The sequence below is a fragment of the Leucopleurus acutus genome, assembly GCF_964270905.1.
Source record: "Leucopleurus acutus genome assembly, chromosome: 2".
Lineage (NCBI taxonomy): Eukaryota > Metazoa > Chordata > Mammalia > Artiodactyla > Delphinidae > Leucopleurus > Leucopleurus acutus.
This window is the reverse complement of record NC_139143.1, coordinates 76,434,040-76,461,971: the sequence shown is the minus strand read 5'-3', so window position 1 is coordinate 76,461,971 and position 27,932 is coordinate 76,434,040. Positions and strand designations below refer to the sequence as shown.

Here is a 27,932-nt window from a genome sequence, read left to right as displayed (position 1 = left end):
AAAAACGCCCAAAACGCCAAAGCCAAAAAGGACATGGTTCCTCCTCAACCCTTGCAGAGCAACGCCTGCACCTGAAACGTCATAGTCCCAAGTGAATTCACATCTTGGATAACATGGGTCCTTCTGAGGAACTGGCTGTCCTCGGACTTTCCGAATTTAACAGACTTTCAAGATTTTTATTGACCTCGCACAGCTCCTGTCGCCATGGTGACAACACTAATTCATGGTGGCTACCCAGGTCTCCTGTCTCCACGGTAACCGGTGCTTTGCGACCTTCAGTTTGCAGCGGTCGTGCTGCAGCCGCTGCAGTGGTTGCTGGGCGACGGCGGAGAGAAGCAGGTGGCTTAAGGTGGGGACCCGGACAGGCTTCCGGTAGGGGTGTACAGGCGGTTCCGGGGAAGCCTGCGCCCCCAGGTAGGGGTGCTCCGGGCCGCCGGCCCCGCAGCCCGCCCCTCCCCGGGCCCATGGCCGGGGCGGTGGGTGGGACAGGGGGCTCAGGCTGGACTTGGCGGCCGGTGGCGCGGGATCCGCTGCTGGCGCGGGCCTTCCATTCATGCACCGAACTGCGGGGACGGTTCTATCTGGTGGGGGGTCTCCTAGCTGGAGGAGCGAGAGAGCCGAGCAGTGATACGGTGGTCTTCGATCCGGCTGAGGGCCAGGCCATGCGGGTGGGAGCCCGGGGCGGCCCGAGGCGCAGCCACCACGACGCGGCGCCGGTGGGCGGGCGCTGGCTCTGTGTGGTGGGCGGCTGGGATGGGTCGCGCCGCCTGGCCACAGTAAGCGCCCTGGACACCGAGCGCGGTGTGTGGGAGGCGTGGACCGCCGCCCCCGGCAGCTGCTCCCCTGCCGGCCTCAGTAGTCACACCTGTACCCGCCTCTCCGACCGAGAGCTGCGGGTGGCAGGCAGGGAGGGCGGGACTCGCACTCAGCGTCGTTATGGAAGCATCTACACGTTAAGGCTGGACCCTGGCGCCCGCACCTATTGGTATGACACCCCTTGCCCAAAACCTTTCATGCTCCCTCACTTACACTCTGGAAAAACAGCTTCGCAGGCAATTTATCTAATATCCTCACCCTAGAACCCTCCTTCCCCGGGAATCTTCCATGTCTAAGATAGCTGAACTCTCTTATCAACATTACCCTCCCTCTCAACCGAACTACATATGGCACTGTCCCATGTCTCCTTTCTATCCTTGGCAAGGGGGTTGGGGAAAAGGCAGTACAGCACTTATATTTTAAAGAAAACCCAACTCAGGCCTGACTTTCACAGCTATAAGGAAGAAGGCTACCACACAGTCTCACGTTCAGGTCACTGCGCTGCCCTACTCCGAAGTCCTGGGCCCCACCCAGGTCACCAGCTATTGCTCTTTGGAGGCTGCAACTCAGCTGAAGCAGAAGTAGCTGGGCGTTGGAGTCATGGGAAGATTAAGGTATTATCTGCTCACATCTTGCTAAGGGTGGAAGGGGGCTAAAATGGGGCTGCCCAAATCCCTGCAGACGGTCCCTTCTCTCCCCCCCAAGGAGGAACCACCTGTTGCCCCCCGTTTGACGGAACAGCTTGCAAGTCTCGTGAGCAGTGGGCAGGGGTCCCAGCAGGGGCCTCGAGGACTCCGGCATCACTCGTGTTCTGTGGTTGGGCCCTTTGCTGTGCTGTTTGGTGGAGAAACTCTGACTAGAGCCCGAGACACCATCTGCAATGACCTCTACATCTATGATACCCGTGAGAAGGGGCTTAATGGCTGAGAAGGGGAAAAGGTGGGAAGATAGGAGAACCTGCAGACTACAGAAAGAAAGAGGATGGAGTAATGGGGTAGGGAGAAGGAAGATTTAGTCGACAAATTAAAGGAATACACAGGATGCTAAATTTTGAAGAGGCCACAAATCCAGTGAGGAGAAAAATAATGAGCAAATCTTTGGTCTTGTTAAGAGCCCCATGGGAGCCAAAGCGCTACTGCCTCAATAACCACTCTCTGCCCTTACCCAACAGGAAAGTCTCCTTCTCTGTGGTTCCACTTCCCCTGTGCAGACCATGGACTAAAACGCGTGGGCCATCGGACCTGCCTTTGGAATGATCAGCTCTACCTGGTTGGGGGTTTTGGTGAGGATGGCAGGACAGCTAGTCCACAGGTTTGCATTCTGGACCTCTTTATCTGAAGAATAGTGCCAAGATACACCACCAAGCCTCTGTTTGTTTTGTTTTTGTTTTTGTTTTTTGCGGTACGCGGGCCTCTCACTGTTGTGGCCTCTCCTGTTGCGGAGCACAGGCTCCGGACGCGCAGGCTCAGCGGCCATGGCTCACGGGCCCAGCCGCTCCGTGGCATGTGGGATCTTCCCGGACTGGGGCACGAACCCGTGTCCCCTGCATCGGCAGGCAGACTCTCAACCACTGCGCCACCAGGGAAGCCCCAAGCCTCTGTTTTATTGCAGACTCATAAAGCTTTAGTTAGCACCAGAGCTATCTGCCTCATTTCAAATGCTGATTAAATTTCAACCTGAGAGTTAACGTTTGTTTCTGAATCTTTTGGCGGGGAGGGAAGTAAATAAGGAGGTGCATCTTTATTTGCAAGGTAAAGGATAAAATATGGGACCTAGTTTGATATTGTGAGCCATTAACCAGATGGACCCAAAACCACAAATCATATGCTTGCCCATGCCCTGTGCAAATTCTACCCCTAATACTGGGTGAAAGCTTCAGGCTAGAGCTAAACATTCTGAACAAAACATTTAATTAACAAAAAAAATTACAATAGCAGAGAAAATAATAACAATAAAGAGAAATTAGAAGAAGTGGGAATCAGGGTAGAAAAAAATGCAAAGGCCTCGGTCTCTAGGAGACCAACACTCCAGCTGAGCTGGACTTAGCCCCAGCCCCGTCTGAGTTTTCCTTGGCTGTTGGCTTCTCGTCTTCCCCCATGAGACGAATATTGTGCTTTTCCCGGAATTCATTTAGTTCTTTTCCCTTTGCCTGAAGCTGCTGTGTCAGTGTCTCAATGATCTTCTGTATCTAGAGGGCAAACGACAGGGATTATGTAAGGATTTCAGGACTCCCTTCCCCCATCTGTTACAGACTATGGTTGGGGGAAGTGAAGGAGTGATGATACCTCTAACCTCAACTTTAACCAAGTATTAATAGTAGAGCCCAGACACAAAAAGTATTCCTTTCTTTAAAACAAGGTTTATAAGCTGTAGTATACGTAAGAATCACCTGGGCTGCTTATTTTTAAAATGCCACTTCATGGCTCCCATCCCCAAAGGTTCTGAATCAGTGGGTACAGGAGAGGGTCCGGGAAGCTGCATTTTAAATTAGTCTTCCAGGTGATCTGGATATACGTAGCCATGGACTACACTGTGAGAAACTCCACTCTAACCACCTCCCCTCCCCCAATTCAGCCAGAAAAGAGGCATAGTCAGCAACTCCTTTGTCTAAGGAGTTAGACGTAGCATAGCTGAAGAGCATAGGCTGATAGGCTATTTATGCTGCCTTCAACATGAGTTCCTACCCACACTTTCCTCCCCCACATTCCCTAAAGCCCTGGCCTCCCTTCCCTTACTGCTTGGTTGCCCAGAGCATCTGCGCAGGGATTCTTGCTCACCTGCTCCTTGTTGTTCTCCAAGGCAGGCAGCACCTCTTTGACAGTCCGCTCCACCAGTACCCCTCCAACCATGCGGTAGCACTTGCGGGTCTCATCTACCTCCTTCAGAGTATCGATCACTAGGCTGAGGTAGGAGGACAAGGCAGGATCTGAGAATTCAGTCCCACTCTGCTGCAACCCTCTCTTACAAAACGGCCCATCCCCCCCCCCCCAAAAAAGGGGCCCATCCAACTCTCCTGTTGTTTGCTTCTCCCGGCTTCCTCACCTGTGCTCATTCAACTCCATCTCCAGCTCAGCTGCTTTGGATGCCAGGCCACGCTGTTCCTGCCGAAGGCGGTTGAAGCCAGCGATTACCTAAGAAGGTGAGAAAGAGATAGAGGTGAGAGAGGGGACAGTGGAAATGGCAGAGGGTCAACATAGGATAGCAGGCTTTACAAAGATGCAGTAGTAGACACCTATCTTGGAAAAGGAGTAGAACAGTTGGCAGTTTCTAAATTAAGTCTGGAATTCCATTCACCCAACACTGAGTGCCTACTAGGGGTGAGATACTTGCTAGGCCATCTTGCAGCTTAGTTCAGTGAGGATTAGGCATTTGTTACATAGGAATGGGGGCGGAGAGCTACTGGAGCACCTACAGTGGAGCTTAAACTTGCAGGTAAAGAGGGATGTCAGGAAAGGCTTTGTAACGAGTAACTTTTTTTTATTTTATTTTATTTATTTATTTATTTATTTTTGGCTGTGTTGGGTCTTTGTTGCTGCACGCGGGCTTTCTCTAGTTGCAGGGAGCGGGCACTACTCTTCGTTGCGGTGCGCGGGCTTCTCATTGCGCACCGCAATGAAGAGAAGTGGCCTCTCTTGTTGTGGAGCACGGGCTCTAGGCGCGCAGGCTTCAGTAGTTACGGCACATGGGCTTAGTTGCTCCGTGGCATGTGGGATCTTCCCGGACCAGGGCCCGAACCCGTGTCCCTTGCATTGGCAGGCGGATTCTTAACCACTGCGCCACCAGGGAAGTCCCATGTAATGAGTAACTCTTGTTTGGGTCCGCCCAGCAGCCCTCCCATTAGGCAAGTGCCCCTCCTAATTCACTGGGGTTCTTGTGTGGCTACTAATCACAGGACCCTTGCTCTTTGACCACAGGGGCAGTGACCTATATTCTATACTATAGGAATTGAATTTGGGGTAGAGACAAACAGGTAAAGAAGGCAGCTGGAGCTAAGACACCTATAGTTGTCCTATAAAGATGGTTCTCCATTCCTATTCCTAAAATCCCCAAAGCTGCCCTAGTTATTGAACTCTGTGTGGCCTAGTTGTTTAATGTTCCTTTTCACTGTGTTCAATTCTGTGACCTACCACCGTCCTTCTAAAACACTCTTTTAAAAAAAATAATAAATAAGTTGCCCAAAGCCTGCATCTGTAGCCTCTAAACCCTAACTGATACAGGCTTCCTGAGAGATAATGCCTTAACTGAAGCCTGAAGGATGAGAACCTGGGGGTGGGGGTGGGGGTAGTGGTACAAAAGAAGCATAATAACACACATAAAGACCCAAAGAAGTGATTACCACCAGCTTCCTGTTCTCCAGAAACTGAGCAGAGAATTAAACAGTGTGAAAATCAGACAGGGTACTAATACCACCACCAGCATCACTTCTAGTATAGGGCTCTGAGGACTGTATTTGGAAAGACAAAAGACCAGGTTTCAAGTTTTGCCTCTGCCACATTTTGGCTTTATGAACTCTGACAGACTTTTAGCCCTGTTCATTCAACCCTGGCTACACATTAGAATCACCAGGGGACCATTTTTAAAATGTGAATAGTGGAGCCTCAGAACAATTACACAATCACTGGGAGTGAGGCCCAGGCCTCAGTATTTAAAAAAAGATGTCCCATGAAATTCTCATGTGCAGCCAGAACTGAGAACCACTGGGTTAATGTCTCTGAGCCTTAGTTTCCTAACCTGTAAAAGGGGATGATACCTACTTCATAGGGCTGTTGTATCACGTGAATGAATTAATGTGAAACGGCTTTGTAAGCAGTGAAGTGTATTAATTACTATTATGACCTTCTCTCCAAACCCAAAGTGTACCTTGGACCCTCCTGGTCCACTGAGAGCAGTGAGCCCATTCATTCAAACCACTGCCAAATCTCTCACTCTCATTTACATCATCTCTAGTCTCACTGCCATCACTGACTAACCACCTCATCTTTTCTAGGGTCCCTTATCTCTAGCTCTTTCTCTCCGCAAGATTCATATACAGCTAAGATAATCCAAATGACTGTCCTGTACCACCCCTACAGCCTTTCTACTGCCCAATAAATGAAGGAATAAATTTGACTAGGAACTTGTCATTAGAGCAACTTGTTTCCTTCTCCCATCCATCATCCTTTCATCTCAATCCGCTTCATCCACTCATTTCAGCAAACGCCTTGGAAATCTCACTCATCTACAAGCTGTTTTTCCTTCACCTTCATTGCCTATATCAAAACTATTCCATTTATAATTAGCATTTTCTCCACTGTCAATGTTACAGATCAAAATACTTTCCTCTAAGAAAATTCCACAACTAAACTAGACTCTAGATGTTCTCCTAGCACCCAAATGACATCCACTCTTCTGCATGTATGTCATATTTAACACACACTAATGAACGCAGCTTAAATGTCTAAAATTTCTGAGGCCTGAACTTATTTTCCTTAGTAATTAGTAGGAATCTACTTTTCAACCACCAATTTAACACTATAGGCAAAAAGATTTTAATTCCAACTTTTCTTCAAATACTTTTGCTAATTAACAACCCCTATTTCCTCTTGGTCCAGTTATAGAGTTTATTACAACACCAAACTAAAGTAAATATATCTAAGTGTATGAGTTATCCACAGTTGTTATGGAAAATTTCAGCCACTGATGCACTTGAAGAAAATGAAATCTCTTAGCAGCTAACTGACAACTAACTTTTAGTTAAACGCAAAATAAGCTGATATTAACCTGCCATCTCTGAGGTCTGCCAGGTAATGAAGACAGAGAGGCTATGCTCTATTCCCACATTCTTCCTCCTAAAATACAACTTACTAGTGGTTTTCTCCCCTATGGCTTGACCTAATTTTCCTTCCCTTTCCCTTATTTCGTGTTCTCCTAAAGCAGTCTGGCATGAGTAGGGATGGCCAGGTCACTGTTGACTCTCTCAACCCTATTAAATCATCTAACATATAAACATCCCTGCTGAAAAAGAATCCAATTAAAATACCAACTATTTTTCCTTTTTTTTTCTTTTGGCAGTGCGGCACAGCATGCGGGATCTTAGTTTCCCCGACCAGGGATGGAACCCGTGACCCCTGCAGTGGAAGCACGGAGTCCTAACCACTGGACCGCCAGGGAATTCCCTATTTTTCCTATTCTAAAGTAACTTCAAGCCTTACAACCATGCAGAGCTCTTTACATTTTCATATTTGGCATGTACAAATAATTTTACACAGGACACAATCATCTTTTGTTGTTCCCAGTGATTAAGAATCCACCTGCCAGACATAGAGAATGGACTTGAGGACACGGGGAGGGGGAAGGGTAAGCTGGGACGAAGTGAGAGAGTGCCACTGACATATATACACTACCAAATGTAAAATAGATAGCCAGTGGGAAGCAGCTGCATAGCACCGGGAGATCAGCTCTGTGCTTTGTGACCACCTAGAGAGGTGTGATATAGGGACGGTGGGAGGGAGGCTCAAGAGAAAGGGGATATGGGAATATATGTATATGTATAGCTGATTCACTTTGTTATACAGCAGAAACTAACACAACAATGTAAAGCAATTATACTCCAATAAAGATGTTAAAAAAAAAAAGAATCCACTTGCCAATGCATGGGACACGGGTTCAAGCCCTGTTCTGGGAAGATCCCACATGCCACAGAGCAACTAAGCCCGTGTGCCACAACTACTGAGCCTGCACTCTAGAGCCTGCAAGCCACAACTACTGAGCCCGAGTGCCACAACTATGGAAGCCCACGTGCCTAGAGCCCATGCTCCGCAACGAGAAGCCACCGCAATGAGAAGCCTGTGCACCACAACAGAGTAGCCCCCGCTCACTGCAACTAGAGAAAGCCCGCCTGCAGCAACGAAGACCCAGTGCAGCCAAAAATAAAATAAATAAGATAAACAAGTTAAAAAAAAAAAGTTCACACACACAACCGTAAAAAAAAAAAGTCAAACTATTTCCACTTGATTTATTTTGGTTTTCTTTTCTTTCTTTTTTGTTTAATTGATACCATATAATTTTGATAACTTTGGGGAAAATCTACAATCATTACATTTATCCCCAAAAGGTCCTTTGGTCTTCTCATCTACATGATATTTACTCTTATTGGGTTCAATGGAACAATAAAAGAGGTAGAGAATTATGACTGGATGCATCTGGAAAAGCATTTTCTGGGCTATTGCTGCACTAAATATCTTCTTTTCAGTTCAGTGCCCCCTTTTCTGACAAACATACTCAACTCTAAAAATTTCTCCGACCTTATCAAATGATGATTTGACCATCGTCAAATGATGATTCTCATCCCTTCTCTTCATCAAATATTTTAGGACTAGTCTACATGCACTGCCTCCACTTCCTCACCTCCCAATTCATTTTATTTATTTATTTTTTTGGTCAGGCCATGAGGCTTGCGGGATCTTAGTTCCCCAACCAGGGACTGAACCTGGGCCATGGCAGTGAAAGCACCGAGTCCTCACCACTGGACCGCCAGGGAATTCCCAAGTTACTTTTTTGTTGTTGTTACTTCTCTTTTTAATCTAAGTTTTTTCAAAAAAAATGGAGATATCTGCCTCATAGGATGTTGAGAGGATTCATTAATTACATCAAGGACTTAGGACAATATCCAGCATACAACAGATTGTCAATAAACAGTGCCTGCTATTATTATAAAACACCTCCCCCTAAATGTCCTATGGATACCTTAAACTCAGGTCATTCAAAGCTGAATTTTCTTTTACTCCATTTTAAACTGCTCTTCTTCTTGTCTCCCCTATTTCTGCTAGTGACATGACTCTAGCCTGGTAGGAAACCCTGGTTTCATCTTTGGACACACCCTTATCCCATCAACTGCCAAATTTATTGCCTCTACCTCAGCAATTTTTCTTAGGCTTACTGACATCACCCTAGTTGAGGCCTTCATTACCTCTTGTCTGAACTACTGCAACAGTCTTCTAAATTATCTCCCCATTTTTGGACTCTCCAAATCCATCCTATACATTGTTGCTAATTTAATTCTTTTAGCACTTGGGTGACATAGAAAAATATTCGTGATATATTATTAGGCTTAAAAAGCAGATTATGGGGACTTTCCTGGTGGTCCAGTGGTAAAGAATCCGCCTTACAATGCAGGGGCCGGGGGTTCGATCCCTGGTCGGGGAACTGAGATCCCACATGCCAAGGGGCAACTAAGCCTGCACACCACAACTACTGAGCTCATGCGCTTCAGCTAGGGCCCACGTGCGGCAAACTACACAGCCCACACACCCTGGAGGCTGCATGCCACAACTAGAGAAGAGAAAACCCACATGCCACAACTAGAGAGAAGCCCGCGTGCCGCAACTAAGACCCGATGCAGCCTAAAATAAATAAATAATAAATAAATCTTTTAAAGAGAAAAAAGCAGATTACCAAACAGCAAATAGTGTATAATACTAATTTTATAAAATTAAATATGTAAAATATACAGGCCCTCCCTTTCCATCTACACACACATATACAAAAACATAAAGGAGGGGGGAACCTCTCAAAGGATATATTTCAAAATGGTAAGAATAGTTACCTCTGGATAGTAGGATCATAGGTAAAGTAGGATCATGGGTAATTTATTTCTTATTTTGTACTTCTTGTGTTTTCTACAATTTCTAAAATGAATGTGTATAATTTTATGTAATAAAAAAAAAATTAATAGTATAACATATACCCTTCTATGTCTCCCTCACTGCTTACATTAAAAAGTCCTGAATTCTTTGCCATGCAAAGACTCAGCTTGCTTTAAGGACTACATCTTTCTAACTTGTAACTCATGATTTAGCTAAACTAGTCACTGCACTTCATGTCAATGTATGCTTTCCTCATAGGGTAAGATCTCTTCTTACCCTATTCCCTATATTCTATTTCTACTGTCACCTGTTCAAATTTATCCAATCCTTCCGGCTCAGCCCAAATATCTCTAATAGGATTATGGTATAAAAAATAGGTCTGTCTGATGCTCAAGGCCCTCAATTAAAAGCCCTGCTCTCCCAGTTACTGACACTGGGTAAGTTAGCCTCCGAAATTCAAACATCCTGAGGACAATACTGCTACTTCAAATGGCAGTAATTAAGTAACAGAAGATAAAACAAGTAAAGTGCCTAGCTCAATGTGCCACTTGCCTCCATCTTGTCTATATGGCTCAAATTTTCACCAGTGATAAGTATAATATTTTTTACCCAGTGTTCTCTCTGGAACACAAACAAAGGCCAGAGAATGTTAAGCAAGGAAAGCCTCAGAACTCAGTTACCACAATTCTTCAGTCTCTTTCGAGGGCTTCTTTTTCTCTACCACCCCTTAACTATTAGTTTCACTCCTGTTCTACTTCTTTGTTCACTTTCTGTACAAACTGTAGGTGATTTCATCCACAGCCATGGCTTTGTCTACCATCTATAAACTTACAATTCTCTAATCTGTATCTCCAACTCAGATTTCTTTCTGTAACTCAAGATTATAAATCAAACAACCTGCTACATGTCTCTACCTGGATATCCCACAAGAAACCCAAATTCAAACTTATTTTCTCCCCAAACCTGTCCATCTTCCTACATTCCCTGTGGCACCATCAAAAACAGAAACCTGAGGGACATCCTAGATTCCTCTTTTATCTCTTTTTCTCCACGTCCAAGTCTTGCAGTCCATCCCAAACTTTAAGTCCACCTGCATCCCAAACATGTCAGGCAGTTTCATGCCACAGTGTTTTTAAACACATTATTCCCTCTACCTAGAAAATCCTCCATTTCCTTCTTTGCTTGACTAACTTCTCTCATCCTTTAGAATTGAGCTGAAGGATTATCATTTTTACAAAACAAAGTAATTAACACTTATTAAGCACGTAGTATATTCCAATCACTGTGCAAAACACTTTGTATGCGTTGTCTAGCCTAATAATTGAAATACAGTGAGGTAAGCACCATTACGTTTCCACAGAAGAAGACCAAAAGAAGTAACTCATGGGAGGTCATATATAGGTAGTAAAAGGTAGAAATGTGATTCAAATACAGATCTATCTGAACCCAGTGCACTCATTACACTCTTAGCCACCCCACTATACCACACTTCCCTTTCCCACCCACCCCCCAATCTCATAATCTCCTGCTTAGTTAGAGGTCCCTCCTCTAGCTGCCATTAAGAAGGCCCGTGAGGAACATTATAAAACTTACTTTTTGGCAACCTAATCAAAAAATGGGCAGAGGCCTAAATAGACATTTCTCCAAAGAAGACATACAGATTGCCAAGAAGCACATGAAAAGCTGCTCAACATCACTAATTATTAGAGAAATGCAAATCAAAACTACAATGAGGTATCACCTCACACCAGTTAGAATGGGCATCATCAGAAAATCTACAAACAGCAAATGCTGGAGAGGGTGTGGAGAAAAGGGAACCCTCTTGCACTGTTGGTAGGAATGTAAACTGATACAGCCACTATGGAGAACAGTATGGAGGTTCCTTAAAAAACTAAAAATAGAACTACCATACCACCCAGCAATCCCACTACTGGGCATATACTCTGAGAAAACCATAATTCAAAAAGACACATGCACCCCAATGTTCATTGCAGCACTATTTACAATAGCCAGGTCATGGAAGCAAACTAAATGCCCATCAACAGACGAATGGATAAAGATGTAGTACATATATACAATGGAATATTACTCAGCCATAAAAAGAAACGAAACTGGGCCATTTGTTGAGACGTGGATGGATCTAGAGACTGTCATACAGAGTGAAGTAAGTCAGAAAGAGAAAAACAAGTATCGTATATTAACGCATATATGTGGAACCTAGAAAAATGGTACAGATGAACCTGTTTGCAGGGCAGAAATAAAGACACAGATGTAGAGAAACAAATGTATGGACACCAAGGGGGGAAAGTGGCGGGAGAGGGGTGGTGGTGGGATGAATTGGGAGATTGGGATTGACATATATACACTAATATGTATAAAATAGATAACTAATAAGAACCTGCTGTATAAAAAATAATGTAAAATTCAAAAAAAAAAACTGTTTGCTTTGTCTTTTCTCAAATGAGTCTGTGTTAACTTGAAAACAAGGTCTATTTCATTTATCTTTTTCCCTGTACCCAGCAGAATGTCTGACACATGGCAGACCCTCAAAAAGTATTAAGTTCCTTCTCCCTTGCCTTTTTCCCCCTAAGTCAGAAACTATCTCTTCTTTCCTCCCCAAAATTCCATAGCACTTTATATCTCCCTTAGATATATTTCTGCCTCACATTAACATTTTGTATGTCATATTTTTCCCACCAGACTATAAGCTCTTTGACTGTAGGGGTCAGTTTTAAAGATCTTTATGCAAATACCTCTGCCTATAGTAACTGTTCAACAAATAACTGATAAATGAAACTATAATTTAAAAAGCTGTTGTTGGGGCTTCCCTGGTGGCCCAGTGGTTGAGAGTCCGCCTGCTGATGCAGAGGACACGGGTTCGTGCCCCGGTCCGGGAAGATCCCACATGCCGCGGAGCGGCTGGGCCCATGAGCCATGGCCGCTGAGCCTGCGCGTCCGGAGCCTGTGCTCCGCAACGGGAGAGGCCACAAATCATAGTCTCTCTGCAAATAAAGCACTTTTAAAAAGTTTTTTTTAAAAAAAATAATAGAAAGCTGTTGTTTCGACTACGTTTCCCTATTACGCAGATTTCTTCCCACCCCTAGTAAACACTAGCCCCACTATTAGCAAACCATGGTTCCCAAGCCACAAGGGGCTTTTCTGATTAATTTATCAAACGTTTCCCGGTGCTAGGCAAGGCACTAGGGGAAATGCATGCTCGGATTCTTAGTAAAGGATTTCTGGTCTCTAAAAAAAATTCAATCTAGTAATGACTCCCGAATCAAAATAGTATGAAACACTAGACTGTTCGAGTATGTGAGTCACGTGTCTCTGCAGAGCGATGACGATTTTCAACGTGGTTTCAGGGTCCAGTAACAGACTACACTCCCAGCCGTTGACTAATCCCCTGGGATTCGTTAGAAGCTGCCTTGCCCAGCCATACCCTGTTTGAAGGTGCGGAGGAAAATAGGGAAAGTGACCACCCATCTTTCCTCAGACTTGCGCATCCTCCCAGACCCTGCTTCTCAGAGCTTTTCTATCCCCCTGGCTCACTCAACACCCCGAGGGGGCGTGGCTTTCACCTACCAATCCGCCTACTCTCTCCCCGGGGGCTCGGCTAGCTTCTCCAAGGACCCGCCCCTCTCTGGGTGGCCACGCAAATGTGGGACTGGAGTAAAGGTCTGCACCAGCCACAGGCTTCCCCCGTTCTCACATCGACTCCGGACCCAGCCGGGTTGCCCTCCTTCGCGTTCCCTGCTCCCCACCTGCTCTGCTGACACCGTCCCCTTCCCCGCGCCGCTCCCGCTGTTCTTGCCAGTGCGACCGCTGTTCTCCGCCATCTTCACCGCCTGCTGGGCTTCCGGCCTGCGTAGCTCAGCCCACCCGCCCTGCGTCACGTCCGGTCTCGGAGTTACCGCCCTCTCGCCCCCAGCGACCCCACCTCCAGGCCGCTCTTCGGTTCGGATCCTGCGAATCGTTTTGGTCGTATCTTCATGTAGGACCTCATACCTATACCAACCGCTGCGGTGACTCTCACCTGCCATGCTTTAACTTGTGCAACAGAGACGCTGCCCCTGGGAGAGGCGGGGAAGAACGGGTTAACTGGAGAGTGGGGCGCGGGTTGGGCCCTGGGTGATGAGGAACGAGGGAGGGTGAACTTCCCCTCAGAGACTCTGGTGGGGGAAATATGCTTTGCGTCAATAAAACTGTGCAGGTGCACAGTCAAGAACAGAGGCTGGGAAAACCAAAGAAGTATCTTGGAGATGACTTGTGAACTGCGGAAACATTTGAGGAAAGAGGCTTCAATTTAATGTGAGATCAAAGCCCTTTCCTCCATCTTCCCACTTTATGAGCTCTTCCGGTAGCCCATAATTACTTATGGTACAGAGTGTTTTGAAGACTTGGGGGGTTTTACAAGCGGGGCCCTGATTCAGCTTCACAGTATGAAGAGAGAAGTCAGAGGATCTTAGAAATTTATTGCTTGAGAGTGGGGTTGGTGTCCTGATTTCTCACCTTCTTCAGGTTGGGCTTCATCATCAGGCCTCCTCACCAGCTCCTGTCCCTTCTTTTGTGTCCTGGACTCCGGATACCTCGACTCTCAGTACTTTGTGCTCAGCCCAGGTAACATGTTTTGTTGTGTTCTCAGTGCCTGGCACGTAGTAGATGCTCAATAAATGTTTGTTAAATGTATGGATGGTGGGAAACACTGGGGTGCCAACCATCACAGAACATTTGATCAGTGGGTCATTGTACCATGGGTCACTGTGCCCTGTAAGAGCAGATTCAAAGGAAAGCCCAGCCTTCCTGCCTCCCCATTTTAGCCTCTTATCATTAAACTTGGGTTTCCCCATGCTAGTCAGTCTGAGTCCTGCCTGTGCCATTTACAGACTCAGAGCCATGGCTGTCTCCTCTTCCTCCTGGGAACTACCCCTGGTGGCTGTGTGCCAGGTAACATCGACACCAGACAAGGAGCAGAACTTTATAACATGTGCTGAGCTGATTCGGGAGGCTGCCAGACTGGGCGCTTGCCTGGCTTTCCTGCCTGAGGCATTTGACTTCATTGCACGGAACCCTGAAGAGACGCTTCACCTGTCTGAGCCACTGGGTGGGAACCTTTTGGGAGAATATACCCAGCTTGCCAGGTATCAGGGAAAGGGGGAGGGAGAAGTAGTTTCTTTCTGGGTAATGTCCCAGGATTGCCAGATATGAGGGTAGAGCCTTGAGAAGAGTTGTCAGTGTCCCCTCCCCCTCAGGGAATGTGGACTCTGGCTGTCCTTGGGTGGTTTCCATGAGCGTGGCCAAGACTGGGAGCAGACTCAGAAAATCTACAATTGTCATGTGATTCTGAACAACAAGGGTGAGACTCTTCAGCCTGCCTCTTCTCACGCTCTTCTACCTAAGATTCTCCAGAATTCTGTGTTGTTTCTCAACTGTTTCCTTGGCCAAGGGTTTTAGGGCCATTTGTATTTCTGTTCCTAGCCTATAAGCTACCTCCTCTTTGGGAGGAGAGGAACTAAGCTGGGCTTCTAGAGCACCAGCACTGAGTACTCTTTCTCCCTCTTACTCAAGGGTCAGTAGTGGCCACGTATAGGAAGACGCATCTGTGTGACGTAGAGATTCCAGGGCAGGGGCCTATGCATGAAAGCAACTCTACCATACCTGGGCCCAGTCTTGAGTCTCCTATCAGCACACCAGCAGGCAAGGTGGGAGTTGTGAAAGGATGAGGGTGGGAGAGGAACAAGAGGGAGGGGAATAGGAATATTTTGAAGTGGTAGTAGAGGATAGAAAGCCCTAAGGAGTGCAGTAGCGGGGTTATGACCAGATGCTGTGACAAACAGGGCGGGAGACTAAATAGGCTGTTTTCATTCCAGATTGGTCTAGCTATCTGCTATGACATGCGGTTCCCTGAACTCTCTCTGGCATTGGTTCAGGCTGGAGCAGAAATACTTACCTACCCTTCAGCGTTTGGATCTGTTACAGGCCCAGCCCATTGGGAGGTAAGAGGACACCTCTTTAGAACATAAGGGCCTTCTCTTACCTCATTCTCCTCCCTTGGCTCTACCAGTTAAAAGATTTTCTTCTCCTTCCCACCTAGTGGGAAAATTCATTTCCCCAGATTGTTGCCTCTCAGAATAGTTAACATAGTAAATCATTCATAGGCAATTATCAGAATGGTCACAGTGGGTAGATTGGCCTGTAATGTCCATGGCCTATCACTTCCCTACTAGCTGCTACCTGTATTTAAGTGAACGCCTATCTCCTCCATCCCCAGGTGTTGCTGCGGGCCCGTGCCATTGAAAGCCAGTGCTACGTAGTGGCGGCAGCACAGTGTGGACGCCACCATGAGAAGAGAGCAAGTTATGGCCATAGCATGGTGGTAGATCCCTGGGGAACAGTGGTGGCCCGCTGCTCTGAAGGACCAGGCCTCTGCCTTGCCCGAATTGACCTCAATTATCTGCGACGGTTGCGCCAACACCTGCCTGTGTTCCAGCATCGTAGGCCTGAACTCTATGGCCATCTGGGTCACCCACTGTCTTAAGACTTTTGACTTCTGTCCGTTGAGACCCCCATTGTGAGCTGGTGTTGCTGTGACTTGTAGGCACGACCCAGGTGCAGCTCCCCTCACTTGGAGAACCTTGTCTCTCTTGCTGGAACACAGGCTCAGCTTCTTGGGAAAGAAGAAACTTTCACCTGAGCTCAGATTTCAGTTTCAGAAAGGTGGAATTTTATATAGTCACCGTTTATTTCATGAAAACTGAAGTTATGCTGAGGGCTGAGCAGCACTGGCAATGAAAAAAATATAATAATCATAAAGTCTGTGTCTGGATATTTCTTTTGGGAGCTGAAAGGGGAGGTGGTATTGTACCAGCTGGACTAGACTCCAGTTCTAGGCCTCCTGACTCATTCAACATGCCTCCCTATCTAAATAAAAGTGCGACACTCAGTGCATGTCCCAACCCCATGCTCCCAAGCTTGGGGGTGGGAGTGGGGATAGAGGATGGGGAAAGAAAAAGAAGAAAGGAATTGAATCATTTCACTTTCACCTATGATGCCCTTTGCCCAAGCCAGAAGAAAGCAAAGGGGAAAAGGGCTGCAGGGTACATTATTTATTTTCACTTGAACATGGAAAGGAAGTGTCACACTCCCCCTTCCCCTTTTTAGGGGGAGTGTATTTTAATCAGCAACCTCTTCTCCATCCACCCTGTGTATGTGTGTACACACACAACACAGTTGGGAGGGCGACTAGGCTGACCTAGTCCGCTTACCTATTACTCCTTTGAAGAGGATTTGACAAAGAGGGAAAAGGAAGGAGCCACACCAGGCCGAGGTTTCAAGCCATGGAATGGAGGAAACGAGGCAGAGAGGAGCAGCACCAAGGGCCAGAAGAGAGTGGAAAGGGCCACAGCTTCTTTGTTTTTTAAAAATTCTATAATTTGGGAGAGGGTGGTGATTAATTTCCAAAATACACTTCAGAGTCCCACCTTCCACACAGCTCCCTACTGACAGCCCTTTGGTTTCTCAGACAAAATTTAAGAGCCCTCATAAAGCCAGAAGTACTGATAACCCCTCAATGCACCCAAAAGCAGTGATCACTTCAATCCCTTACAAAGACTATGTTCTATAGACTTTGCTTCTCCCTATACATTTGTCTTATGGCTCAATGGCAAGGTGGCTGTAGAGACACACATGAGGGGTGTAGGTGGAAAAGGGAAACAAAGGGAAGCCCAGGCACATGGGTGCAGGGAGGGGTGGGGAACACCACTTCCATTTTTCATTTGTCTTTTCCTTTAAAAAAAAAAAAAAAAGGCAGGGGTGTGATTGGTTGGAAGGGTAGAGGACAAACCCCAGAACGGTATGTAAGCTCCAGAGGTGGGTGGTAAGAAGTCCCCCGAGAAGTGAGAAGGGGAAAAAGGTCAGGGCAATGCTTGCAGCATCAAGTTCCTCAGGAGTTTCTGTCGGCCCAGCTCATAGTCCTCCTCGTCCACATTCACCAGCAGCTTGATGGCCTCGTGGCCCACAGCCTGCTTGAGGGAGTCTGTGATGAAGACACCTTTAAGTGCCTCTAGTAATGAGCCATTGATATAGTCGCGCCAGAATGCATCGAGGTAGGTGAGCTCAGAGAACTTGATGTCACAGATGATGGAGCCCAGGTCCCGGGACTTGAGGATGGTGTTGGCCTGGTTAAAGCGCTCAAACTGGCGCTCAAGTGGGTCCTGCTTGTTAGAGAAGACGTTGCCCTGCAGAGCAGTCTCATGCTGGCAGTATTCAGCCCGAACCCGCAGTCTGATGTCTGTGGGGAAAAGAAGATATGCAGAAGAGGTTGCAGTTTACAGCCAAGTCTGAAAGGTTGAATAGAACAGCAGAGTAGCAAAGTTGGGAATATCACCTGACAGCTTCTCTACCTCTTCCCAGGACTAGTTCTTTTCTGTGTACCTCTGAAATCCTTGCCTGAACTCAAGAGGTTCCCTTAAATGGGCCATGCCCAGGTCAGATTACTTCCATCACTCACAAGTAGCACCTTGATTCTAGGAGATATTTTCCTAATTAACAGACACAGAATTTCACTTTAATACTCTATCATGACTTGGGTCATCCTACGATAAGGATGTCATAACAGCATCCCTTTCATCTAGTATTACCTAGAAAGAGTTGAAATGTACTCTGCCACAAAGGTAGAGGAGTTCTCCTCCCAGAGACTATACCATTCAATCTCACTTTGCAACAGCAATCAAACTGAGCCTTACACTGAATAGAATAACTGCCTAGTATTCCAGCAGTTCTTTGTATTTCCCTTCAAGTCTACTCTACCTCTAGAACCCTTGAACTTCCTCACCGCATGTCTGCTTTTCCTTGGGATCTGGTGTCACTGACTTCCGGCGTTTTCGCTGGCTCCCAAGTGTGGCTCTCCCTCGAGCTGGCCGCTTGCTACACATCTGAGGGCCCGAAGTGGGGCAGCACACCACAGGATAGTGGGGAGGCACTGACCAGAGGGTAAAAAGGGAGACATAGTAGGGTAAAAGCAGAAATTCAAACAGTTCACTTGGAATGAGGAAGGATCATTTAGACTTAGCACTAAAAACAGTATCAAGAATGTGACCTGAAAGGTGGACACAATGTGGGAACAATTACAGGACCCAGATAAAGCATTAACACCTCATCTGATTTTTTGGGAGCCAGATATGGGTGGGGGGGACACTGTCCTTTCATTTAGGCTGGCAAAACTGGGAAAAGATGGGTCCAGTGTCCTCTTTCCTGATTATGGAAATTAGGGGGAGTTAATATTGTCTCACCTGTTTTAGGGGGGTGGGGAGGCCTCGGTTCTGGATCGCTGAGGGCTCTGGGTGTCACATAGCGAATTGATGTCTCTTCCAGATATTTGTCTACAAGATCAGGGCACACTGTAGGGGGAGAGGGGTTCACTCAGGAAAAGATACACCCTTCCCTTCTCCTAGTCCAACCCTCCAATGGGCCTCGTAACTTATTCTCCTCAGTACTCCCCAGCGTCAATGCCTCCTTCTGCTTGGACTCCCATGGTGCTCACACAGGGCCGCCCACAGCTCTTCCCTGATTCCAGTGTCCCCAGCCCCCAATGCACCCTCACCAGCCCGTCTCCTCTTGAGGGTGACGTAGGGCAGCAGGTCATGGCGAGTGATGATGCGCAGCAGTTGCAGCACCTGGCGAAAGTTACTCTCATCACAGCGGCCCTGGCGCTCCAGCGCCAATAAGAAGTCACGTCCATTTCGGATGAGGCCACGCTCGTGGTCATCAATGACATCAACAAAGAGGAAGGAAAGAACTCGTACGTCTCTGTGTGTCAGGTGGGTGCCCACGATGTCAAACATGCGATGCAGGCTATACAGCCCATGCTCTTGCTCACCATGCTCTTCGGGCCACACCTGGCTTGCCCTCCGCTTTAGGCCCGCCATGCTGGGGGCTCAGGTGCACAACGCTTTCCAGAATCCCTGCTCAGCAGCTGCAATCCCCACTATACTATAAGGAAAAGGAAAGAACCTGTGAAGCACTCAATGTCAGGAATTAGTCATCCATTCCTATATTCCCAGAGCCCAACACAATGCCTGGCACAGTGTAGTGCTTAATAAGCATTTATTAACTTTTACAAAGTATTTATTTTTTTGACTGCACCACACGGCATGTGGGATCTTAGTTCCCCGACCCTTGCATTGGAAGCACGGAGTCTTAACTGCTGGACTGCCAGGGAAGTCCCTACAAAGTACTTATTAAAAAGTACAGCCTAGGGCTTCCCTGGCGGCGCAGTAGTTGGGAGTCCGCCTGCGGATGCAGGGGACGCGGGTTCGTGCCCGCGGAGCAGCTGGGCCTGTGAGCCATGGCCGCTGAGCCTGTGCGTCCAGAGCCTGTGCTCCACAACAGGAGAGGCCGCAGTGGTGAGAGGCCCGCGTACAGCAAAAAAAAAAAAAAAAAAGAATACAGCCTAGAGCTCTGTATATCCAACAGATGCTGCCCTAAGTCCAGATCCTACTGGAGATAGATAGTAACTTCTGCTAAGTAAGACTTGTTAACTGCAATTTTAGCGCTACATATTCAGCAGAATTTTCTATTAAATATTACCCCAATTGTTCCTCTGGCCTCCAAAATACTGCTTTTGGTCCCTTGTGCTCTCCCTGCCAGCACCCCCTATCAATTCATCCCTTAAATGTAAGTGAAATGAGGAGAAGTAGAGAATTCACTCTAAATTCTAATATAGAAGCTGCATCAGATGAACTTAGGGGCCGACAACAGGGAAACTGAAAGCCTTTAGGGTTAGTACTAGTTTTGTTTTTTGTTTTTTGTTTTTTAATTTTATTTATTTAAGGCTGTGTTGGGTCTTCGTTTCTGTGCGAGGGCTTTCTCTAGTTGCGGCAAGCAGGGGCCACTCTTCATCACGGTGCGCAGGCCTCTCACTATCGCAGCCTCTCCCGTTGCGGAGCACAGGCTCCAGACGCGCAGGCTCAGTAATTGTGGCTCACGGGCCTAGCTGCTCTGCGGCATGTGGGATCTTCCCAGACCAGGGCTTGAACCTGTGTCCCCTGCACTGGCAGGCAGACTTTCAACCACTGCACTACCAGGGAAGCCCTAGAACTAGTTTTAATTCTGCCTATTTCAGGACTTCCCTGGTGGCACAGTGGTTAAGAATCCGCCTGCCAATGCAAGGGAAACGGGTTCGATCCCTGGTCCAGGAAGATCCCACATGCCATGGAGCAACTAAGCCTGTGAGCTCCAACTACTGAAGCCCACACGTCTAGAGCCCGTGCTCCATAATAAGAGAAGCCACCAAAATGAAGTCTGTGCACCACAACAGTAGCCCCTGCTCGCCGCAACTAGAGAAAAAGACCACGTGCAGCAATGAAGACCCAGCGCAGCCATAAATAACTAAAGAGAAAAAAGAAAAATGGGACTTAAAAAAAAAAAATTCTGCCTATGTCATTAACAAACTGTGTAGCTGTGTGACCTTAAGTCACTTAACTTCAAAGTCTCACTGTCCCCATCTACAAAACAGGGATGAAAGAAACTACTCCTCGAGTTAAGAATCCAATGAGAAGATGCATGTGAAATCACTGTAAAACTTACCTAAATGGTTAAGAGATTTCAAAGAGATAAGCATCCTAGCCTCTGCAGCCAGACTCATCTCTCCACAAACCTAACCTCATTTTTCCAACAATCAAACCAAGTCCAGGAGAATAAATGCTAAGAAAGTTAATTAAATATCCACCAAAACGCATGGATTTGAAACAATAAACATCACTAAGCTCCTAGGTTGAGCACTGTTGTAAGTCTCCTATGCCACCTGTACTCGCCTGATGTTCACACACCGTTTGGATATGTCACCTTCTAACCTTTCCTCATGGTTGTCATTTACCAATCCCCTGTCAATGACCAATCACAGTCCTACTTTTATTATATATCTTGGCATTTAATTCACAAATTTCCTCCATCATCCTGGGTAATATCAGTGACCCAGCCAATAACCAATCCTCAAGTCCAACAACTTTCACCTCCTCTCCAGCCACTACTATTTACTGCCCTGGCAGAGAGTACCACCCAATACTGCTCCACCATCTGACCACAGCCTCCAATCACCCAATCAATTATAAATTCCTGTTGATGCTACTTTCTACTTCTTACATCTGCCTCACCCTTCCACCTCTACCATGCTGGTTCAGGCCCCAGCAATCTCTCACCTGGATTACTGCAACAGCCTCTCTAAGGCTGTTGCAGCCACCAACCCTAACCTGCCTACATCAATCCCCCACGTCCAGCTGAATTATCTAAAATGCACAACTGACCACATCACTTTTCGGCTTAAGACCTCGCTACAGTCCCCTCCTTACCAGTAAGAACACTCCAAACTCCTTACCCAACACACCAAACCTTCCAAGATCAGGCCTTGCCTACTTTGCCAACCTCATAACTCACCTTTTATTCTCTAACATTATCCGTTTGTTTATAGTTCATATACATCATACAATTCATTTCTCTGTAACTTTCTTCAGACTATTCTCCTTGCCTGAATGCCCCTCTCCCTTCTCTTCCACACCCCCCATTACCACCCTTTTTCAGATGGTTAACTCCTACTCATCCTTTAAGAATCAGCTCAGATGCCATCTTCAAATTCATTCTCTACACCCCCATGCTGGTATAAGTAGTCCTTTTCTGTGCTCCTATGGAACACTGTACATATTTCCCTTAAACCATTTATTGAAGTGTACTAAAATTATTTGTGTATTTATTATCCTATTAGATCTTAAGCGACTCATGTAGAGGGCCTAGGTCATTTTCATCTTTATGTGTCTAGTGCCTAGCAATAGATGGAGGCTGGCATATAGTAGGAGTAACCTGTTGTTGAACTGAAATGAATCTCCAAGAGATCACCACAAGCGACACCGATTAAGAAAAAAACTCACAAAAATCCAAGAGTGACAGGACCCAATTAAAAGTACACGCAACTCAGGTATCATGCATATACTCTAACTGGCTATAGCCTCCCCCACACTGCAAAACTACCCATACCATAGCACCCTACTCAACAGCAAGACAGGCCGTTCTGTCCATTTTATACTCCAAGAAACTGAGGCTAGGTTAGAATGAGAATAAAATTATAAACTACTTCAGAAAAGTCAAGCTGTTGGGGACTCAGAAAAATTGAAGAGCAAGTAGGACCTGGTTCTCTCTTTTAATCCTGAAACGGAAGCACAGAGAGACGCATACCCTTAAGAAAAGGGGAGGGCTTCCCTGGTGGCACAGTGGTTAAGAATCTGCCTGCCAATGCAGGAGACACGGGTTCGAGCCCTGGTCCGGGAAGATCCCACATGCTGCGGAGCAACTAAGCCCGTGCGCCTCAACTACTGAGCCTGCGCTCTAGAGCCCGCGAGCCACAACTACTGAGCCCACGTGCCTAGAGCCCATACTCCCCAACAAGAAAAGCCGCTGCAGTGAGAAGCCCGCGCACTGCCACAACAAGCAGCCCCCGCCCGACGCAACTAAAGAAAGCCCATGCACAGCAATGAAGACCCAACACAGCCAAAAATAAATAAACAAATAAGAAAAGAAAAAGGGAGGGCCACCCTGTAATCACCTAGCCCCATACCATGGATTCAGATAGGTGGACAGGAAATATAGCCCATATCTAGTTATGAGAGCCCAGATGTCCCACCCAAAGCATGGAGAACAACAGGGAAAATAGTGATTCAACTATTGACTGGTTTTCCTCGTCTCTTCCTCTCTTGTTTCACCTGCTGCAGTCACTGGCTACAAATAGAGGGGACTGAAGGAAAACAACTTCTTGCTCATAGCAGGTAACATGAGAAAACTGAGTCTCCTTAGAGCCCCTACAACTTCTCCTTGTTCCCTATCCCACCTGTTCCCCTTGGCCAGCTGTTCATTATGTGGATCCCATAAAAAACAGATGGGCAGGTTTCACATTCAACCAATCAGAAGAGCAGGCTGCTTCAGAGGTCCCTAATTCAAAGTGTCCTGACTATAAACCCCAGGAAATTAGGAAATATTGTCCCCACATACCTGGTCACTGGAAAATGAAGCAGAATACAGGGAAGCACTGTGGTCCTAATTATGTATCAATGGATGCAATTCTACAATAGGTCTCAATCCTGAGGGTTAACTCCCTAGATTTGAGGAAAAAACAGCCACCTTTAAGTCATAGATCCTAGGCTGGATCAAAGTGACAGGAATTATCAGAGCTTCTAGGTCAGTGGTTCTCAACCAGGAGCGATTTTGCCCTCCAGGGGAATTCAGCAATGTCTGGAGTCATTTTAGATTGTCATGACTGGGAGGGTGGTAAGGGAGGGTGCTACTGGCGTGCAGTGAGTAAATGCGATGGATGATGCTAAACATCCTATAATGCACAGGACGGCCTCTTACAACAAAGAATTATCTGGTCCAAAATGTCAATAATGCTAAAGATGAGAAATCCTATTCTAGATGGAGGGTCAAAAGGAGAGACAGCATGTCACTTCCATCCTATATCTGGAAAAGGAAGTAATTTGGTCCCTCCAACCCAAACCCATCAAACAATATTCCAGAAGAAAAGCCAGTCAGACAAAGACTCATTTAACTTAACTAAGGAGTTCCATCCCACTCCAACCTTGGCTTCTCTATCACCTGCTGTTGCCATTTAGGTGAACAGCAGGTGACAGGACTACACTCCCTTCCGCCCCATCCCAGGAGGTCTAATTTGACCTAGTTCAATCTAAATTTCTGTGCAGATCAGAGAAATGCCATCCTCTGCAAGACAGACAGAAAGGATCCTGCACTTAAACCTTGCAGCCATCTTTAAAGTCCCAAAACTAAACCAAAAGCAGACCCTTCCTTGTTAGGCTGCTGATCAGACTTATACTGCTTATGCAATGAAGCAAAAAGAGGCAGAAGTTTCCCAAGGCCATGCTTGTCCTTGGGAGAAATGTCAGGAGGCTGGCATGCAGACTAATAGGCAGCCCTCCCCACTTAATTATCATCTAGGATGGTGAGTTCACTCACTCAGCAATCCAGATGGGGGTTCCAAGAATCTATCTAACTTCAGCACTAAAAGAACGTGGCCAACTTCCCCTTAAACCAAAATATACTCAGCTTTCTGTGGCAGTGAATCGAAGGAACTCAGCTTAAATTATACAGAGATCCTAGATGAAAAGTATCAGGGCAGTGAGGAGAATATACCCCCTCTAAAAATGAAGATTGGAAAGAACTTCAGAATCTTGGTGCCTGAAACATCGCCAGATACCAAGAGACAAACACTCCAGTAAACAACAGTCCTGATCCTGCTGGCTGATTTGGGTCTATTTGAGAGCCTAACGTATGGATCACCCTTAATAGGTTCCCAAGACTCATTCTTTATTCTGATGAATTGCTGCATTTCCTGGGGCTGCAGGGTTTTTTGTTGTTCGCTTTCTTTTGGGAGGAGGTCCAAGCCAGCCAAGGGCCAACAAACAATCTATATGTATCTACAGGACTTCCTCTTGACTAATCGTTATCTATTAGATTTCTACTTCCATGCAAAGTCTAGTCTCATCCCAACCAGGGATGAGATCTGTATTTTTTGAGGTACTTGATTCTCTCAGAAGCCCTTAGAAGTCACGTGGAAGAAATAAAAAGAGTGATGTCTCGAAATGAAAACAACAGTCTAGTTTCATCCCAAAAGAACTAGAGGTATTTGACTCTCTCAGAAGCCCTGTGAGAGGGAAAGTCATGTGGAAAATCTAAAAAAGAGTGATGTCTTGAAACCTGAAATGTAAAGGACATGGAAAACCTTAAAGATGACTAAGACGACTACATAAAGAGCTTTCTTGCTGGTAGGACCAAGAAAATGTAACCAAATATCTGGAAGTCAGAATTACAAACTGTGTTTTCAAAATGAAGATTCCAGAACAACTAGGATAAAGAGTAAGCTAGAGGAAAAGCCTTCCCAGGGCAGGTGCCTCCGCAACCCTCCAAGGCCAACGTTTAGTAGACACCGTACTAGAGTACAGAGTTCCATATGTTTAAAAATGTTTCTCTCAGAGCTGACCACGAAGGCTAGATAATAACAAAACAAGGCTGGAGTCTTGCCCTAAGACACCTAACTTCTGTTCTCCTTTCCCTCCTACCAATCTCCAGTGACCCAAAGGGACAACGACTGCAACAGATCTTACCCACTGAAAACCCATTTTCCCTGTCAGCTACCCCATTACTGAGCTCAACTCCCAATATGCCATTTCCATTTCATGCCATTTCCATTCCCTTCCATTGTTTGAAAACAATAAGAAGTTCCAGACTTACCTCTGCAAGAAACTTAATTTCCCAGGTCTCTTCCTAGCACAAGGTTCAAAGCCAGCAGCAAAGCAAAAACAAATAAGAGGGGGAAGTGTCAATTTTCAAGCTTTATTTTGAAACCTCAAAGAGGTAGTCAATCTCAGCTGCAAAGATATACAGACAAGCCTAAAGCCATTTCAATTGAAATGATCCACTCCAAGCTAAATGAGAGAACTCACTCCCATCAAAGTCCCCAGGCTTCCCTAACCTTCTGTTACCCAATTCACAACACAAAACCAACTCCAAGAATTTCCAGTCTCAGTGGCTTAGGGCAAGAAAGGTCCCAAATTCAACAACTTGTGGGAAAACCAATTATCCTCTGACACCTCACCTGACTCCTCAATTCCTTATGAGGCCCACCTACTTTGTTACAGTATTAACATTGACTTTCATCTTTAGATGATCTAGGAGGAAAGTGGTTACAGCCAAAGAAGGCACTTTCTTTCCGTTACTTCACTTATGAGACCAGAACTATCCTCCAAATTCTCACACACTGTGAGAACAAAATATCCACTGAGGCAGCATCCAGTCAAACATCTACATTTCACCAGGGAACATTTTTTATGTATGAATACTGACCCCCGCTCCTAACACTTAAACAGCAAAAGAAGGGTCTGGAAACGAAAGCACTCATTTAATTAGCATGGCTGCCTAGACACCACCCTGTGTTTTCTGTTCCCTGCAAACAGCGTTCCAACATAGCATGGCTGTTTCCCCATTCTGGCATTGCTAATTGTTTAAAACTAGAAAAGTCCTTTACTCCTTCCACACTCCAGCGATACCAGGCTCCCCATTTTCTCTTCTTTTTGTAACCACGAAAAACAAGGGAGCAGTAAGCTAGGCAGCTTCTGGAAATCCAGTTGAACCCTCATCCAACCCCAATTCTCCAAATCCACATGACTATTCCCTTCTGCCCTTCCCACCCTAGTAAAAGCTAAAGGCCTGGCAATTAGAATTGGCTGTAACTGATGCTGCTTAACTCTGCTCTCTCTTCCTTTCTACAGGGGAAAAGGAAACCCCTGAACCTCTATCACTCGTGCAGCTACACTGTCCTATCTCCCATCCCATTCCCCTTCCTCCCAAACTTTCTTCCTAGTCTCTCACTTTCTCCATTACCTCGTCACACCGACACGCTCTCCATTCCCCAAACCTCCGTCCTCTCCTTTTCCACCCAAATTCTCCCCTAGGCCCTTCCCCCTCCCACCTCCAATTTAACACTTTCAGAACCTCCCCCCAACGTCTCAAATCCAATCTTCACCTTTTCCCACCTCTCCACAACACCCCTTACAAGAGTCCAGTTCTTCTTCCAACCACATGCCACAAGCCCCCTTCCCCTTCACACCCTCGGCCCCTCCTTCCCGTTCCTACCCCCTCAGCCCGGCGGGACCGCAGCCCCACTCCCCACCTCGGCCTCTCTAATACCCCTAGCCTGGCCCAGCCTCGGCCCTTGTTTACGCCCCTCCCCTGCCCCACTCCTCCGCCTCGACCCTGCCCTCTCCCACAGTTGCCACCTCCCCCGCACGCCCCCCTCGGCCGCTCCCCTCCCCCACCTTGCAGCGTCCCGTCACCTCCCTCTCTTCAGGTTCTTAGGCTAGACGTCGCCACCGCCTCCCCCTCCACTTTCCTTCCCCAAGCCCTTTGCGGCCCCGCCCGGCCCCGCCCCGTCCCGCTCGACTCCCCCTCCCCACTCCGGCCGCCCCGCCGCCTCACTCTCGGCTCAGGCTCGGCGCCGCCATGTTGGATCCATCCGCGCCGCTCTCCCGGGCCTGTCTCACGGCGCCGCATCCGGGCTCCAGCCGCCGCCGCCGCCGCCGCGGGCGTGGGGGAGGGGAGAGGCGGGCGGGGGTGGCTGCATCCTGAACAGCGCCTCCCGGAACCTGGCCGGTTAGTGGCGGCTTCGAGACCATAGTGAGGCATGAGCCGGAGTAGCCATGCTAGTTGAGGGCAGCCTGGCAGCGGCATTAAACGGGAAGTGGATAGCTTCATTTCGGTAGCGGAGAATAGAGATTGGCAGCCATCTTGCTTTGGGGCAAGCTGGCAACGCAAGTTTTTCTTCAGTACGGCTTCAGGGCCGTAGTAAGGCATGAGAGAGGGTTGCGTTCTTGAGTGTGGAAACGTTGGTGGGGTGGGAGCTGTCTGGTGTCGACTTCAGGATCCATTGAAAGACTGCGACTG

The 27,932-nt window shown here is 47.0% G+C and overlaps 4 protein-coding genes across 9 annotated transcripts; 2 read left to right on the top strand and 2 right to left on the bottom strand.

The window, feature by feature from the left end:
* Positions 1–367: 367 nt before the first annotated feature.
* KLHDC9 (kelch domain containing 9) lies at positions 368–2,154 on the top strand (the record flags this gene model as incomplete). The annotated part of the gene is made up of 4 exons (XM_082861639.1): positions 368–985; positions 1,271–1,430; positions 1,522–1,720; positions 1,988–2,154. The coding sequence occupies exons 1-4, from the start codon at positions 465–467 to the stop codon at positions 2,152–2,154; spliced, it is 1,047 nt and encodes a 348-aa protein (XP_082717765.1). The 5' UTR covers positions 368–464.
* Positions 2,155–2,703: 549 nt separating this feature from the next.
* Positions 2,704–13,290, bottom strand: PFDN2 (prefoldin subunit 2). Its single transcript, XM_082861659.1, has 4 exons — positions 13,205–13,290; positions 3,859–3,947; positions 3,594–3,717; positions 2,704–3,004 (listed from the first exon to the last, which is right to left on the bottom strand). The coding sequence occupies exons 1-4, from the start codon at positions 13,277–13,279 to the stop codon at positions 2,828–2,830; spliced, it is 465 nt and encodes a 154-aa protein (XP_082717785.1). The 5' UTR covers positions 13,280–13,290; the 3' UTR covers positions 2,704–2,827.
* Positions 13,291–13,357: 67 nt separating this feature from the next.
* Positions 13,358–16,312, top strand: NIT1 (nitrilase 1). Of its 3 annotated transcripts, none has more exons than XM_082833182.1 (7): positions 13,358–13,434; positions 13,962–14,060; positions 14,327–14,581; positions 14,693–14,796; positions 15,009–15,142; positions 15,311–15,436; positions 15,712–16,312. In XM_082833182.1, coding segments are annotated over exons 1-7 (987 nt in total). In that variant the 5' UTR covers positions 13,358–13,432; the 3' UTR covers positions 15,979–16,312. The 3 variants fall into 3 exon arrangements, with proteins under 3 accessions (XP_082689308.1, XP_082689309.1, XP_082689307.1); XM_082833183.1 differs by having other exon boundaries at positions 13,373–13,465; XM_082833181.1 differs by having other exon boundaries at positions 13,378–13,751; positions 15,712–16,311.
* A 201-nt stretch (positions 16,313–16,513) lies between these two features.
* Positions 16,514–27,573, bottom strand: DEDD (death effector domain containing). Of its 4 annotated transcripts, none has more exons than XM_082833187.1 (7): positions 27,468–27,573; positions 25,725–25,757; positions 19,244–19,430; positions 19,042–19,114; positions 18,731–18,838; positions 18,274–18,420; positions 16,514–17,730 (listed from the first exon to the last, which is right to left on the bottom strand). In XM_082833187.1, the coding sequence occupies exons 3-7, from the start codon at positions 19,364–19,366 to the stop codon at positions 17,354–17,356; spliced, it is 828 nt and encodes a 275-aa protein (XP_082689313.1). In that variant the 5' UTR covers positions 19,367–19,430; positions 25,725–25,757; positions 27,468–27,573; the 3' UTR covers positions 16,514–17,353. The 4 variants fall into 4 exon arrangements, with proteins under 4 accessions (XP_082689313.1, XP_082689311.1, XP_082689312.1 ...); XM_082833185.1 differs by adding an exon at positions 23,475–23,578 and having other exon boundaries at positions 16,517–17,730; positions 19,042–19,430; XM_082833184.1 differs by having other exon boundaries at positions 16,518–17,730; positions 19,042–19,430.
* Between the last annotated feature and the right edge of the window lie 359 nt (positions 27,574–27,932).

Excerpts from the sequence above, each read along its gene's own strand:
- PFDN2 (XM_082861659.1), bottom strand. The coding sequence starts at position 13,279 with ATGGCGGAGAACAGCGGTCGCACTGGCAAGAACAGCGGGAGCGGCGCG. Across the intron at positions 3,718-3,858 it reads ATGGAGTTGAATGAGCACAG|CCTAGTGATCGATACTCTGA; the intron begins GTGAGGAAGCCG and ends CTCCTACCTCAG. Across the intron at positions 3,005-3,593 it reads TGGAGAACAACAAGGAGCAG|ATACAGAAGATCATTGAGAC; the intron begins GTGAGCAAGAAT and ends TTTGCCCTCTAG.
- NIT1 (XM_082833182.1), top strand. Across the intron at positions 15,143-15,310 it reads TCAGCACACCAGCAGGCAAG|ATTGGTCTAGCTATCTGCTA; the intron begins GTGGGAGTTGTG and ends TTTTCATTCCAG. Across the intron at positions 15,437-15,711 it reads CAGGCCCAGCCCATTGGGAG|GTGTTGCTGCGGGCCCGTGC; the intron begins GTAAGAGGACAC and ends CTCCATCCCCAG.
- DEDD (XM_082833185.1), bottom strand. The coding sequence starts at position 19,366 with ATGGCGGGCCTAAAGCGGAGGGCAAGCCAGGTGTGGCCCGAAGAGCAT. Across the intron at positions 18,421-18,730 it reads TCCCCACCCCCCTAAAACAG|TGCCTCCCCACTATCCTGTG; the intron begins GTGAGACAATAT and ends CCCTCTGGTCAG. Across the intron at positions 17,731-18,273 it reads CAAGGAAAAGCAGACATGCG|ACATCAGACTGCGGGTTCGG; the intron begins GTGAGGAAGTTC and ends TTTTCCCCACAG.